Source organism: Lepidochelys olivacea (assembly GCF_965140295.1).
Source record: "Lepidochelys olivacea isolate rLepOli2 genome assembly, chromosome: 16".
Taxonomy (NCBI): domain Eukaryota; kingdom Metazoa; phylum Chordata; order Testudines; family Cheloniidae; genus Lepidochelys; species Lepidochelys olivacea.
In genome coordinates, this window is record NC_140426.1 from 7,619,352 (window position 1) to 7,634,811 (window position 15,460).

Genomic DNA, 15,460 nt, shown 5'->3' on the forward strand with positions numbered 1-15,460 from the left:
CCTTTCATTTTCATCAAATGTGCCTGTGTCCCTGTGCTCGGAGAAAGGGTGACTCACAGCTCCCAGTCGACCCTTGCTATATACCAACCGTTGCAAAATCAGTGCATGGCAGGGCAAGGATTTTGCAACCTGGTCCCAAACTGCTGGGAGCAACTAACCATCCAAATGGGTTTGCAATTGCAATCTTGTAATTTCCCCAACTGGAGTCCAACCCACGTGCAAACGGTTAATTGCTCTGAATATGGAGGAGCGAACAATTCCTGGAGGGCTCCGGCCTTTTTAAACAGGATCCGAGCAGAATAATTCCCACCACCAATAAATTATGCAGCTGGTCGTTTTCATTTCCCTTCTCGATTGATGCCCTCCCAAACCCATGGGGAAGTTAAAGAGGTGGCGGGGGGGGAGGGGGGATGATACACGGAGTCTGAAGCTATTTCTAATCAAGGTGGTTGCAAGATGCCCTTCCCCACCCCCGACACACACACAAGAATCAAGTTCATTTACAACCTATTGGTGTCAATTGTCTTAAAGGGGCCAATAGCTGAGCAGGGGCAATTAACAGAGACGCCCAAGCTGGGCCCTTAGCGGGGCGGGGGGAGGTAGCCCCTTGGCTGGCCTTCAGTGCAGGCTCCTGGCCGGCTTAGGCGCTCAGTCGGGTCTCTGCAGCATGGAGGGGCTTCGCCGTGGCCCCGCCGGTGCCCAGCTGCTGCCGTGAGCCTGCCAGCATGCGGAGACTCCTGGCCCTCGCCTCGTCTGGTCGCGCCTGGGCCATGGCGCCGTAGGGGCTCCGAGACCCTTCCAGCGGGGGCCCCGGCTCCGGGCAGCCTGGGGGCGACCATGTTCAGCCAGGAGGGGCTGCCCCCCACCTCCTTCGGCCTGGGGGCCGGGATCCTGCAGGATGCGGGCGGCCAGTTCGGCAAAAGCGGCTACAGCAGCACCAGCCACCAGCCGCCTTTCTTCCCCTTCCCGGCGCTGAAAGCGGAGTACGAGCCCCCCGAGCTCCCGGCGGGGGAGGCCGGCCAGGCTAAGGCCTGGGGCCCGTTCCCTGGCCCAGAGCCCTGCCAGCAGCCGGGCATGGCTGGGGGGCACCGGGGCCCCCAGCTCCTGGAAAGCGGGCAGGCCCCGAAAGAAGAGCCCGGCCAGGAGAAGGGGCGCAAAGAAGGCTCCCCAGAAGGGAAATGCGCCCTCCTGCCCGCGGGCCCCTACTACGCCCACCCCTGGAACAGCCCTTTCTGGCCTGCCTTGGCTGGGCACAGCGCGGCGGCGTCCCGCGGCCCCCTCCCCAGCCAGACGTTCCCAGGGGTCGGGCTTTGCCCTGGGGCCCATCACGCCATCTACCCCGGCGACCCGCACCAGCCCCCCAGCGGCCTCTCCAGCCTGGGCAGCAGCGGCAGCTCCAGTGGGGCGGCTAGCGAGGGAGGCCAGTCCAGTGAGAGTGGGGACGAGGTAAGGATCGCAGCCCTGCGGCCCCTCCCCGGACCCCAGTCCGGGGCTGGCCCGGGGATCGCCCCCCCTCTAACCCCTTTCCGCTCTGCGTGTTCTCAAGGGATCTCCCCCCAGTTCTCCGGCTTATACCAAGGGGGAGGGGAGCGGAGAGGAGCAGCGCCCCCATTTTTCTTCCTCTGTCTGATGCTTTTGGGGTGACCTTGTCTCCCCCATTCCCTGACAGTCCCGCTGCGCTGTAGCCGCACATCTCTCCTGGCACAGGCTCCTTGGGGAGCAGCTCCCCAGCGGGGGTGGCTGGGGAGGGCGGGTAGGGTTCCCCAAAGCGATCGATCTACACTGGGCCAACCGGGCTGCTCTGAACAGACGGGTCTCTCTGGTGGCCTGTGTTCCCTGGAGGTGGCGTCCGCAAACGCAGACGAAAAGCTCCGTCTGCTTTTTAAATACGGTGGGCCAGATCCCTGTCTGATGTGTGAATCAGAGCAACCCAAAATCTGACTCTGTGTTGGGTGTGTGTGTAGACACATAAATCAGCTTTTAAAAAGCACCAGGGTTCTTTATGATGATCGATAGTCTTTTATCCAGACTCTCAGCTGCAGTTTGATCTCTCCCCCCCCCCCTCCAGTGAAGTGACCATTGCTCTGTAATGCCAGGGTAGAGATTTAAACTTCTCTTTGTCTCACTCCAAACCCTCATCATTTGGATGTCTCCATTTGTAAAATGGGGAGAATGAAACTCGGCTCCTGTGGGAAGCATTGTGAGATCTGATGGAAAATGCTCTGTAAGAGCTGGGAGTTAGTAGAGAGGGACTGGTGGTGTGAGCCAGCCGGGGTACAGAATTGTTTGACTGGGGGATTTAAAGACCAGCTGAGAGGCACAGGCCCAGGGACAGCAAGGAAAAAGGCAGGATGACAGGTCCCATGGGATGAAAGCGCTTTGCATTGCAAGGGGGTTAAGTTACAACACTGTTGCTTTGTAGTGTAAATGGGGGTTTAGCTACATTCCCAAATCCTGCTAGAGCTTCCCTACATCTGCCTAGGCCAGTGGTTCTGAAGCTCCATCGATTGCTGCACATTACTCGTCTCTCTCTTTTTGCTTTTCTCTGTATTTTCCTTTCCATTTTTTATTCTTCTTTTCCCTCCTCTGCTTCTCCAGGAGCTCCCAGTTGTCAGCACCCTCCCCCCAGGGGACCATTAGGATAATCTGGTCTGACCTCCTGCATAACTCATCCCAGGATGTCTGCGGGAAGAGGTTACAGCAGTGGGCACCAAGGAGAGCGGGCCTACCAGATCCACCCAGGCACATGCCTAGCAGGGCTTGAGTCTAACCCCTTTAACCTTGCTAGCCTCATGTTATGACTTCCCTCCCTCTTTCTTCCACTCTCCGCCAGGGACCCAACCTTCCCTCTCCCCCTCAGCTCAGCCTGCGGAGGGCTTTGATGACCTTGGGTCTTCTCTGGGGCACCAGCACAGTGACCACAGCACAGCAGGTGGTTAAAAGTGGCCTATGGTGCTTAATAATTGGGTCATTGCACTCTGGGCTAGCTGGATGTTCTTCAGAGTTGCTGCTGTCCATGTGAAGTGCAGCACCCTTTCGGTGATGGGGCTCACACAGTGGTTGGGCCCTCCTCTGTCAGGATGGGGAAGAAACTGTTTCCGGACTATCTGGGAATCTAGTAGTAGGGAGGAGTCCAGAAGGATGCCAAGGCTGAGAAGCACGTGAGTTCGCTAGAGGTCTGGTGTTTGCCTGTTCCCCCCCTTTGTCACCTCCCATCCTGCCCAGGTTCAGGAAGGAGGTTGAGTTCCTGCTTATGCAAAAGTGGAGCCCTGATTGTGTCCCATTGGCGGTGGGGAGTGAGTTTTGCTCTCCAGCCTGGTTTACTGCATTGAGCACGTTTCCAGCAGGGGCACCCCCAGTTCGGAGAGCTTTCTCTCAGTGTGGCTAAGCTGTGTTGCCCAGCTGCTCCAGTGCTGGGCTCTTTGGGATCCAGAGATCAGCACCACACAGTTTCTTCCCATGCTTTCAGGGGGGCCTCCCATTCTTACTGCCATGTTTGCCCCTCATGTCTATCAGCCACTGGCATGGTTCTGAGCAGCGGCTTTACCGTGGGCTCCCTCTGCTGGCTGTTGCAGAACAAAAATATTTGTCTCTGTACGCTCCTCAGTGCGATAGCTCAGCCATCCGTCTCTGAGGACGGGCATATGCTTCTGTTATGTCTGCGCACTCAGCTCTTCTGTGCATGCAGCCCTTCGGCTGCCGGAGCTGCCTGCTTTAAATATTTTCATCGGCATGACTATTATTATTTATTTTAAATGGAATTTTAAAAATCCAGATATTTAGAGTGTGTAGGCCAGCTCCCTCCAGATTATAATAATTTAAAAATTGGTCAGATTCCTGACTCGCAGGTAGATTAAGCAAAAAGAAAAGGAGGACTTGTGGCACCTTAGAGACTAACCAATTTATCTGAGCATAAGCTTTTGTGAGTTACAGCTCACTTCATCGGATGCAACGCTTGTCTCGGTAAATTAATCCAGTTTAAGCCAGAACTAAGCGTGTGAATAGACTTAAGCGGGTCCATGCTGCTGTTTGCACCACTTTAACTAAATCAATCAAAAAACCTGCTTTTAGTGGAAACTGGTGCAAACTGTTGTGTGTGGAGAAACCCTGCCATGCCTTGGCAGATCTTCCAGAACGGCCAGGGAAAATCAGAATTGACATTCCTGATATTTCTAAGGGGAAAAACAAGAAAGTAAATAATAAACAGAAGGAAAAACTCTTTTTTCTGGACTCTTTATGATGGACAAAAATTTTAAAGGGCACAGCCCTGGGTTTGGTTTATTCTTTTGTTAACTGCTAATAGTACCAGTGGCAGGAGTGACTGTATTTGCAAAAACCTCCCACTGCTCAGAAAGGCTATGAACTAATTAATTAAACCTGTTTCATAAATTGTCCCACAACAGTTCCAGGTGGGGAGAAGGGCAGGTCTGGAAACCTGTGTGTGCAAAACAGTGCATGCTCATTTTGTGTGTGTGTAGATGGAGCTTTCTGTGCAAACATAGAGTGCTCTGAATCTCCTCTTCTCCTGCCCTGGACCACGTGTTGAGACTTACACCTGGGGCAACACGTGGGTAAGAAGCCACCATTCAGTTTGCCCAGCGTTTTGTACCCCTCTGCGCAGGTGTCCATGATGAGGCAAGGTACAAGAATCTGGGCCAATGCTGCTTTCATCTCCATCTTAAATCGCAGCTTGGCAACTGCTGCCACCCTGCATGTTGTGCCAGTATCATCAAAGCGAGCAGGAGAGCTGATTGAAAGGTGACTCTGCACCTTCTCATAGCAAAACTTTGCTGCTCTGGGTGCTGGGTTGGTTGCAGCCCATCTCTCTTCCAGTGTGAACTCCCAGTGGCTTAGATGAGTTGTGCCCTTGTGTTTTGCTTTGATTTTTAAAGGGGGATTTGATCCTTTTTTGCTTTGTTGGGCCCAGATCTTCAAAGATATTCAGGCTCCTAAATACCCCTGGAATTAGGATCTGAGCCTTCTCCTTAGCACTGAGAGGAAGTTGACAGCTGACAGGCTGAATCCAGATCCACTGGCCCTCAGCTGGTGAGAGGTCTCAAACATAACACACTGGCATCTGCTGGTGGTGGAGGGCATTGCTTGGAGCCCCTCTGCAGGAGCAGGGCTTAGACTTGGAGCACAGATCAGTGTGTTCTCCCTGCTGGCTTCCTTGGGGAAGAGAAAACCCAGCAGCCAGGTACTTCCCAACCTTCACAAAAGGGAAGATACGTGGCCGGTGTCCATGGGCATCGCTCGGTGGAAGCTTACCTACAGCAGAGGGGGATCTGGCCTCCAGCTTCCCCTCTACCTGGGAGCAGGGTGGGATAGGAAGTAGTACAAGAGGGTGTGGGGGCCCTTGAGAAGGATGGTGCAGTGGCTAGGTACTGGCCTGTGACTCCTTGGGCTGGAGGTTCAGTTCCTGCCTCTGTCACAGAATCTAGACTAACACTGATGAGCTTATCAAAAGATCTACTCTAACTCAAACAGAAGTTATGGGAAATTCTCTGTCCTGCGTCATTCAGGAGCTCAGGGTAGATGATGGGAGAGGTCCCTACAAAATGGTAAATGCCACTCCTGCGCCGGGAGCTGAACTGGATTTTGCAAAACTGCAATAGGCAAACCCCAAAATATTGAAAATGAAGGCTCTGGTCCAGCAGTCACTAGGCGGTACGTAACTTGACTCAGATGAAAAGTCCCCTTGACTTTGATGTGACTTCTCCTGCACGCCAAGTTAAGCATGTGCATAATTGTTAGCAGGACCATGGGCTAAAATTGTATTTCTATTACAAACCATTCTTTTAGTGGCACAGAATCTTTGTCCCTTCAGAACAAAACTGCTTCAGTGTAGAGAGAAGAGGTGGCCCAGCAATGAGGGCACTGGCCTAGAATTTGAGAGACAAAGGCTGTGTCTACACTAGAGATCTTACCGCCGCTGTGAGGTCTCCTGTGGAGCTGCTCTGTGCTAATGGGAGAGAGCGCTCCTGTCGGCATAATTAAACCACACCCAGTGAGCTCTGTTGGAGACGCCAAGGTAGTGCTGTCCAGACACGTTGCTCAGGGGTGGTGGTTTTCTCCCCCCTGCCCCCGACTGATTAAAGTTTTACTGACAAAAGTGCTAGTGTAGACACTAGATTCAACTTCCTGCTCCACCTAAGGCTCTCCGTGTGACCGTGGGCAAGTTACTCAGGGCTTGTCTACACTTGCGGTGCGCTGTATCGCTTAGTGAAGATGCTACCTACACCCAATGGGAGAGCTGCTCCCATGGGTGTAGGAATTCCACCTCCCCGGGAGGCAGTAGCTGTGTGTCCACAGGACGCTCTTCTACGGTGCCGTCTACCCCGGGAGTTCAGTTGGTGGAACTGCGTTAAATCCTCACCCTGAGCGACGTCGTTCCACTCATGTACGTTGGTAATGTAGACTGCGCCTCAGGCTCTTCCTCAGTTCCCCAGGTACAGAATAGCCCTTCCCCGGCGGTTTGGGAAGGATTGAGACATTAAATATTATGAGGTGCTCAGACACTTCAGAGATGGTGGCCAGATAGTGTCAGCGATGACAAGTGATTTCATCTTCCCAGTGCATTAACAACATTGCTGTGAACTTACTTTATACAGACAGGCCAAAATGTTTAGGTCCATAAAATCCTAAAGGTGGGATTTTCAACAGCTTGTAAGTGACTTAGGAGCACAAGTCCTATTGACTTCACGCTGCAAACCTGAGGGAGGAGCATAGTCTGGTCAAAGCGTTGTGACTTTCTTGATTTGTGGAAGTGCAGTGTGGCGGCCGGTAGTGTTGGCTGCTATTTGCGGTGGTGGTGGTGGTGGTGGGGGTTGTGGTATCAGGCCCAGGACTTCTTTTTTTACAGCCTGGCTGAGAGTTTCAAGGCTGAAACTTCAGTAGAAAAGAAAAACTTCACCGTAAAATCTGCAACTCAACTAACAATTTGGAAACTCTTTAAACAAGAACAAACCAGCCACTTAAGACTATAAAACAGGAAGGGAATAAAAGGCAACAGCGATATTTAAATAAAAAAAACCATTTTGTATTTTTTTATCATGATTTTTACCCACCCTGTGTTGGGCAAGTCACTCCACTGACCCTTTGGAAACAGAGATGGTCCTGTCCTGCCTTCCAGCAGAGCAGTGCGTGGGGTTGGGCAGTGCTCAGGTACTGTGGTGACTAGGGCCATCTCTGGGCTTGGGTGGATTTCTCATCCCCACCACAAACTGACCCTAGGAAACGTATCCTGGCTGCGGGGGGCTGTGAGGGTCGGGGTATTGCAGGGCGTCAGCTTGCCAGCTTCAGTCTCTGCCTGGTGAATCTCCATGGCCATCCCGCGCACTGATTACCTGGCTTGTCTGCTGCCCAGAGTGGAGTGGGAGGCTTTCATGGGTAAGCGAGGGAGTGTCTAAAGGCAGCGATGTCTGCAGAAACTACAGCTTTCATTTTTAAAGTTACTGACCTTAACGGCCCAGCTAACACCCCTCAGCGCTGACCTGTAGCACCATGCACCCCCCCACCACTTCCGCTATGCTGTTCCAACTCTGAGCCTCGCCAGCCAGACGTCACCCCAGTGGGTGGGAGGTTGTGGCTGAGCTGTTTCCCACTGCAGCGGGCAGCCAGGCCGAGGGAGCCTGAGGGACAGTCGAGGCAGACGTTCTGCCGTGAAGCAGAAAGCCAGAGAGCAGCTTGAGGGATCAGCCTGTTTCTCGGATCCCAGCAGAGCTCTTGGTTCCGTGTCAGGTGAAAGTGATTCCTTCTGGGATTGTTTGCCATCCTCGTGCTGCAGGATGCTGGTTTGTCCATGCAAACAAACAACTGAGGGCTTCACCGAGCCCGTTCGCACTCTCACCTGCCATGAAAGCCGCGGTGGAGCCTGATTGCAGCGGTAGACCTGGGATCCATCTCTCTAGGGCTTGGATCTGCATCCATCCCTGAAATGCCTGAGTGAATCCACCTCTCTCCTTGCCAGCCCCCAGCGGGCTCCTTTATCCCCTCACAGAAACGTTTTTGCTGCTTTTGCCAGGACACCACTCCCACCTCGGAGGAGCTGGAGCAGTTTGCCAAAGACCTCAAGCACAAGCGCATCACCCTGGGGTTCACACAGGCTGATGTGGGGATGGCTCTGGGGACTCTGTATGGTGAGTTTCACTTTTCTCCCCCACCCCTCCCAAGTGCATCTGGTGCCTCTGGGGGTGTCTCTTGATGCAGAAGGTGAGAGATGGGGAGGGACAGCCCCTGGATCCTCACTGGTGCTGTGTAGCTTCTTCCCCAGTTGGATGTTCAAAGCGGCTGGAAGGGTTTTTGGATGCTTGTTGCAGTGAGCCCAGTGTGAACACCGTGGCGATTCCGGGGGAGCCCCAACATGATGCTGTAACCTGGGGATCCCTGCTGCTGTCTTGAGGGAGGGGCTCACAACAGGAGATGGGGATCCTGGGGGAAAGCAAAATTATGTGGGGCAGAGTGGATTCCTAGATCCAGCTGTCTGCCGGGGGTGGGGGGGGGAGAGGGACTCAAGCTCCCCCAGTGCCTCACTTATGGGGGGAAGGGACAGTAGATGCCCCTCCTCCCCCCAGATAGCAGGTGAAGGGAGCAGACTGCCATGGTCCCTGCTGCAGAGGTGGGTAGGTGACTGTGCAATATTGGGGCGGGGGGTCTCCCATGCATGGATGCAGCCCCCAGAGTCATGGATGCTCCATGCATGGGTCAAGTAGTGGGCAGGTTTCTTTCCTCTCTGGCTGGTGTGCTGGCGGTATAGGATAAGGAGTCTGGCAGCCCCAGGCCTGCCGTGAACGGTGCTTCTCTCTCCCTCCCAGGGAAGATGTTCAGCCAGACGACGATCTGCCGCTTCGAAGCCCTCCAGCTGAGCTTCAAGAACATGTGCAAGCTGAAGCCACTGCTGCAGCGCTGGCTCAACGAGGTAGAGAACAGCGACAGCCTGCAAGAGGTAAGTGGGGAGGGGTGGGCCAGATTGGGTCAGCCCAGGGCTTGGCTCAGCCCAATGGCCGGGACTAGCTGCTTCTGAGCAAGGTGTACGTGACCTCTTAATGGGCAGCTATGGAAGTAACCTAGTCACTGGGCAAGTTCCTTCCTGACCCCCGTCAGTCAGAGCTTGATCCATGTCAGGAGAGCTTACATCTCTTCTGAATGTGTTTTATCCTTTCTGCTGTGACTGTGGAGAATGAGAATGTCCAAGGCCTCTAGAGAATCCTGCTGAACTCTTGGCTTTGCTGATACCTTGGGGCAGTGAGTTCCACAGGTTAGTCACGTGCTTTGGGGGAGAAACAGAATTTCCTCAGACTGGTTTTAAATGTGCTGCCTTTCAGTTGCACTGACTCACCCCTTGCTGGTGTGTAATGAGGGAGGGTAGATAGGAATGCCTGATCTACCTTTTCCCATTCATTACTCTGCTTATCCGCGTCATGTCTCCTCTTACTCGCCTTCTTTCTAAACCAAAGTCCAAGGATGAGATTCTCCCCACTGACCAGCCACTGTCCTGCAGGTAAAAGGTCAGGGCTGTGTAAAGCGTCTCTAAAAGCACTGGTTTTAGCTGGGAGATGATAGCTGTATGGCTGCCTTCCCGGGACGCCGTTGCAAGCCCTGGTGTAGGAGTGGGTACCTGGGGCAAGGCTGTATGGGATTCTAGGCACCCACTGCAGCCCCCAGGATTGTAGAGTTTTGTTAGCAGCTCAGACACTTTGCTCTTGCATTCAAACTTCTTGGGTCATGTCGCCCAGGCCTCCTGATATTTTGCTCTTGATCAGTTTGTTCCAGCAGCTCCTGTTTAACACCTTGGTCCTTGACCTGAGACAGCAGCTCAGGGTCGGGATCTCCTTGACCTACTCTGAGGCAAAGAAATGATAATTTCTCGCAACCTCCTTATCTTTGCTAATTGTTTCCTTTACTTCTTGGTTAATCCAGCAGACCCACGGATTCTCTTGCAGACATCCTGCTCTGATGTGCCTGGAGAATGACTCCTCAAATTCCACCTTATCTCTTCTTCGTCCCACCCAGTGTGGAAGGGCCTGGCGTTAGGAAGGGTATTGGTAGGGCTGCAGATTTGTCACGGCATTTTTTTATCCAATCGCTGAGCAGTCCTGATAGATTTAGTTAAAGTCACAACTTTTGCAGGTAGTGGTTGTAAAGTCACTTGAAGTGGGGGGATGTGACATGGTGGGGGAGGTTCGGTCCTGCCCCTGGGGGGTGGGAGGCCTGGTTGGTGGGGGGTGGTGGTGCGGAACGAGCCTACCCAGCATTGACCTCACAGTGGTGGCCCCTGTCATAGAATCATAGAATATCAGGGTTGGAAGGGACCTCAGGAAGTCATCTAGTCCAACCCCCTGCTCAAAAGCAGGACCAATCCCCAATTAAATCATCCCAGCCAGGGCTTTGTCAAGCCTGACCTTAAAAACTTCTAAGGAAGGAGATTCCACCACCTCCCTAGGCAACGCATTCCAGTGTTTCACCACCCTCCTAGTGAAAAAGTTTTTCCTAATATCCAACCTAAACCTCCCCCACTGCAACTTGAGACCATTATTCCTTGTCCTGTCCTCTTCCACCACTGAGAATAGTCTAGAACCATCCTCTCTGGAATTACCTCTCAGGTAGTTGAAAGCAGCTATCAAATCCCCTCTCATTCTTCTCTTCTGCAGACTAAACAATCCCAGCTCCCTCAGCCTCTCCTCATAAGTCATGTGTTCCAGACCCCTAATCATTTTTGTTGCCCTTCGCTGGACTCTCTCCAATTTATCCACATCCTTCTTGTAGTGTGGGGCCCAAAACTGGACACAGTACTCCAGATGAGGCCTCACCAATGTCGAATAGAGGGGGACGATCACGTCCCTCGATCTGCTCGCTATGCCCCTACTTATACAAGTATGCCCCCTGTCCCATGGGGCTGGCCTGGCTCCTTGCTCTGGCCTGTGGGCATGTCCTTCTACCTGAGACACCCAGCCTTGGCCCCTTCTTGGCTATGGCACCGCCAGATCACCGGCCCTGAGCTGTGGTGGTACAAGTGGATGGGCCCTGGCCTTGGTGGTCCCCCCAGCTCCTCAGCCTATGAAATCCCAGATGCAAAGAAAGCCATGGGAAAATCACAGTATCAGTGACATTTTTTACCTCTGTGATAAACCTGCAGCCCTAGGCATTGGCTATCAATAGACCAGTGGGCTAGCCTGCTTCCCAGTGAGCTGTGACGGCACCAGTGTAAGGAGGCCTTGAGCTGACAAGGGAAGGTTCCTTTTGGGAAGAGAGCAGGGTAAGTGAGGACTTGCGGTGTCTAGCAACAGCTAATAACCCTTGCAGCTGGAACCCCTCCATCCCTGTCCCAACCACAACCTGCCAGTGCTCCCAGGCCCTGCTTATTGGCCTGGCTTCAGAGAGACACTTGCCATTTGCATTACCGGAGTAGCAGTGTCTGTTCCAATGGTAGGGCAGAGGTACTTGTAAATAAACAATTAGCCGATTGACCAGACTATTGTGTGATGGAGAGTGTCCAACCTTTTGCAGAGATGGTCGAAGAGTGGGAAGAACTTACAATCATTGTTTGATGGGAAAATATACTAAGATTCCCAACAAATATAATTTGCAACAGATTCTTCAACTGGTTCTGATCCTGGAGCAGCCAGACATCACAACAGCCTCCAACAAGGCAATCATGATCGTTTTCTGCTGTCATGGGTGGATCTGGAGAGAGGCTCCCGTCTTCTTAAATGTTATAGCCGTAGTCGGTGGAGTGAGGCTGGTTGAGTTACCATGGCACGAGGGCCAGGGGCTGAATCTGAGAACATATTGCAGGTCTGGGGGGAAACAACTCTTTGTTGAGCAGTCACAATCTTCACTGACTGCAGAGGTTTCTGCAGGTGGGTACCTGGCAGAAGGTCCTCTGCACCTGGAGCCTCTTCCGCACTCTGCAGTTGCCAGGGGCACAGCGAGGTTCGCAGGATGGGGCAGGCTATTGGAAGGTCATGGGTGAAATCCTGGCCCCATTGAAGTCTGCTCAAATTTTGACTTTAGTGGGGCCTGGATTTCACCCCATATCCTCCCTTCCAGTGAGGAGCAGCTGCAGGAAGGCTGAAAACCAGGGATTTTTCCTTTACCCCGTGTGTGGTGTGGTTCGCAACTTCTCCTGCTCTTCCAGAAGAAGGGAGTGGGAGGTGATGTGCCCTTTAGAATACAGCATTTAAGTCCCATATGCTGAAGTCCAGGGGAGGATTAACCTAGCACAACCTGCTAACTATGTTGCGTAGGTTCTCAGGAAGGGAATTTCACTAAAGGGAAATTATTGAAGCAATTTGTATCTTGATCCTGCTTCCATTGAGGTCAATGGCAAAACGCCTAAGGTGCAGGCTCAGGACCCGTGAGCAGGTTCCTTTGAGTAATTATTCTAAAGCATCTCTGGGCGTTTAGGGAAGCCGGTTGCTTGGCACGCCCAGCACTACTCCATGTGATAACGAGGGTGGGCCAGCAGTTTGGGGGTCAAAGGGAGTTCAACCCCCAAACACTTTGGGATTGAATCTATTTAAAAAATTACAAAACCTTAATGTGAATAGAAATATTTTAATGAAATCCTTTTAATATTCTCCCAAATAATTGGTCACCCTTTGTATTAGTGTACATTTATACAGACTTTATAAAAAGGGCTAATAAATTATTTAAGCATGCTACAGACATGAATACTATATGTTGTAGATGGTTATATAAATGGACCTGGTTGAAAACCACATTTTTTTTTCCCCCCTGTAAAGAAAGAATGAAAATTTTTCATTTTGAAAATGTTCATGGGAAATTTCTGAAACTAAATTCAATTTTCAGAAACAAACATTTCAGTTTGAATTGAAAACCTGCCACTTTATCCCTTTCCACCCAAACACTGATTTGCAGCACGTTGGATTGGCATCTCTCAGGCCTGGCCCTACCCCTCTCCCAGCCAGATATGTGCGCCCTGAGGAGCTGGGAACACTGTTGCTCCACAGGGACAACCTGTAACCAAGTGCCATGGCTTTTGTGGGTTTGTGTCTCTTGCTTCCAGCTGTGCAATGCAGAACAAGTGCTGGCCCAGGCCCGGAAGAGGAAGCGCAGGACCAGCATCGAGAACAACGTCAAGGGCACGCTAGAGAACTTCTTCCGCAAGTGCGTGAAGCCGAGCCCCCAGCAGATCTCGCAGATCGCCGAGGATCTCAACCTGGACAAAGACGTAGGTTTAGATGGAGCTCCCCAGCGGTGGGGAGAACAGCATGTTCAGAAGTCAGGTCCTTAGGAATGACTCTAACGCATTCCCTAGTGGGGTACTTCTAAAGGCCAATTTAGGGCTGGTGGAAATTTTTCCATCTAAACTATTTTTTAAGCAGAAAATTGGGTTTCTGACTAAACCAAATTATTCACAAAACAAGTCTGTTTTCCACAGGAGGAGGAGGAGGATTTTTTTTTTTTTTTTTTAAGATTAAAAAATCCAACAATTTCATTTTGGAAATGATACCATGGTGCCTCATGGGATCTGTAGTTCAGTTGCCTCGTGTTCCTGTTCTCCTCTATGAGCTGGATTTCCCAGTCAGACTACATTTCCCATGATGCACCATGGCGAGGGAGGCCCGTGAGGCACCACCTCCCACCACGAGAGTGGCGGCTGTGGCACACGGTGCATGACGTAGCCCAGCCTAAAGACGGGAATGGGGGGCATCTGGCACCCAAACTGCAATTACCATTCGGTAGGCACTGTGGCAGCTGACACTTTCTGGTATTTGAACTTCTGCCACAAAATTTAAATTGTCCATTGAAAATTTAGCCTTTGTTTTCACCGAAATTTTCCACAGTGTCCCCACCACCCCTACCCTTTACTGTCCAGCTCTACTCCAGACCTCTACTCTGGAGGTGAATGGCTAGTGCAGGGGCTGCGAGCACAAAGCAAACAGCGATAAGAGTATGTTAGCACCAGCTGCCAGCCCACGTCACTCCCCTCCCAGGGGAGGTCTGATTCATGGATGCAACAAGAGTGCCCGTGGGCTCCTTTGGTAGCCAGATTGCTGCCAAATCAGGTGGGTCCCAATAGGTGGGATTAGAGCCCAGACTGCCTCAATTAGTGGGTGCACCTGGTGAAGGAATGTAGCCCTGTTGCAGGACAGCCTCGTACATGCTAGGGACTGTCAGGGTGTCCTGGGGCTCTGTAGAGACCCATCCCTCTGCCTGGCTGACCAAAGCGCTCCCAGCTGGGACTGCTGAGCTGGGAGGGTATGCAGGGCCTTGTGGGGGTGGAGGGAAGGCAGAAAACATCCCACTGGAAAAGAGCTTGAAGCTCCCAAATTGTCTGGCTGCTTTGCTCCCCTCTAGAGGCGGAGCTGTGTGGGGCTCTGCCCCCGAGGGAGAGGTTTTAATGGGCTGGGCTGATCCATCTCCCCTTTTGTGCCTTCTCCCATCTCTGCCTAGGTGGTGCGAGTCTGGTTCTGCAACCGGCGTCAAAAGGGCAAGCGGCTGCTGCTGCCCTTCGGCGATGAGAACGAGGGAGCCATGTACGACATGAACCTGGCCCTGGCGCACCCAGCCTTGCCCGCCGCAGTGAGCTCCCAAGCCTATGCCCTGGGCCCCCCCCCTCCCATCTACATGCCAGCTTTCCATAAGGGTGAGATCTTCCCTCAAGCTTTGCAGCCGGCGGTCTCCATGGGGAACAGTGGCAACTGAACCTGGGGGCTCCCTGGGAGCTGGACGGAGGTGTCTCCTTGGCGGTGCTACTTGGCTGGCTCTCTGGAGAGAACAGCACCCCAGAGATCCTGCAGCTGCTCCCCAGACGCCTGACTCGGGGGGGGGGGGGGAAGGAGGAGGGAATGGGGATGGGGGATTCACTGTATTGTTTTTATTTGCTTTTTGTGTGAGGGGGAGGGGCAGCAACCTGGGCAGAGGGAGCGGATCACCCTGCACTGTGGAGTGAGTCCCTGTCCTGCCCACCGCTCCGAATCACTCCTGCTGCAAGGAGCCTGCTTCCCCCCCCACCTCGAGTTGAGCTACCTATCCTGCCCCTCCCCCCGGGGGCGGGGCCTCATCACTCATTTGCAAACAATGTTTTATCTATTGTTAGTTTGGAGAAGGAAAAAAAAAAGCCCTTTTTAGCCATTTCTAGTTTTTAAAATGATCCCGTCTCCATGTCTCTTTGTTGCATGCAGCAGGGCTGTGCGAACCCTGAGGGCCGTCACTCCCATGGGCTCTTAGTCCCAGGCAGCCGTAAACCTGGGAGTTTCCAGGGAGCCTAGGAGGGTTAGGGTGCCCATTTCATGCCTGGGGGAGTTGAGGCCCTTAAGTCTCCTTGGCAAATGCCAGCCTGTGGCTCAGCCTTGCTCCCTGGGCACGTAGACACATCTCTACCTGCCCCAGCTCTCTGCCTCAACCAGTTGGCATTTTCCAAGGGAAAAAAATGTTTCACTGAACAATTCCAGACCCATGTGTACTTAATGTGCTTTCCCTGCCTGGCTGTAGA

The 15,460-nt window shown here is 52.7% G+C and overlaps 1 protein-coding gene across 2 annotated transcripts; it reads left to right on the forward strand.

Annotated features, from left to right (window-relative positions):
• Positions 1–599: 599 nt before the first annotated feature.
• LOC311532233 (POU domain, class 5, transcription factor 3-like) lies at positions 600–14,782 on the forward strand. 2 transcript variants are annotated; one of them, XM_084650518.1, is made up of 5 exons: positions 600–1,446; positions 7,970–8,138; positions 8,814–8,944; positions 13,028–13,192; positions 14,419–14,782. In XM_084650518.1, exons 1-5 carry the CDS (start codon positions 838–840, stop codon positions 14,668–14,670), a joined length of 1,326 nt encoding a protein of 441 aa, XP_084506644.1. In that variant the 5' UTR covers positions 600–837; the 3' UTR covers positions 14,671–14,782. The 2 variants fall into 2 exon arrangements, with proteins under 2 accessions (XP_084506644.1, XP_084506645.1); XM_084650519.1 differs by having other exon boundaries at positions 8,024–8,138.
• Positions 14,783–15,460: the final 678 nt, after the last annotated feature.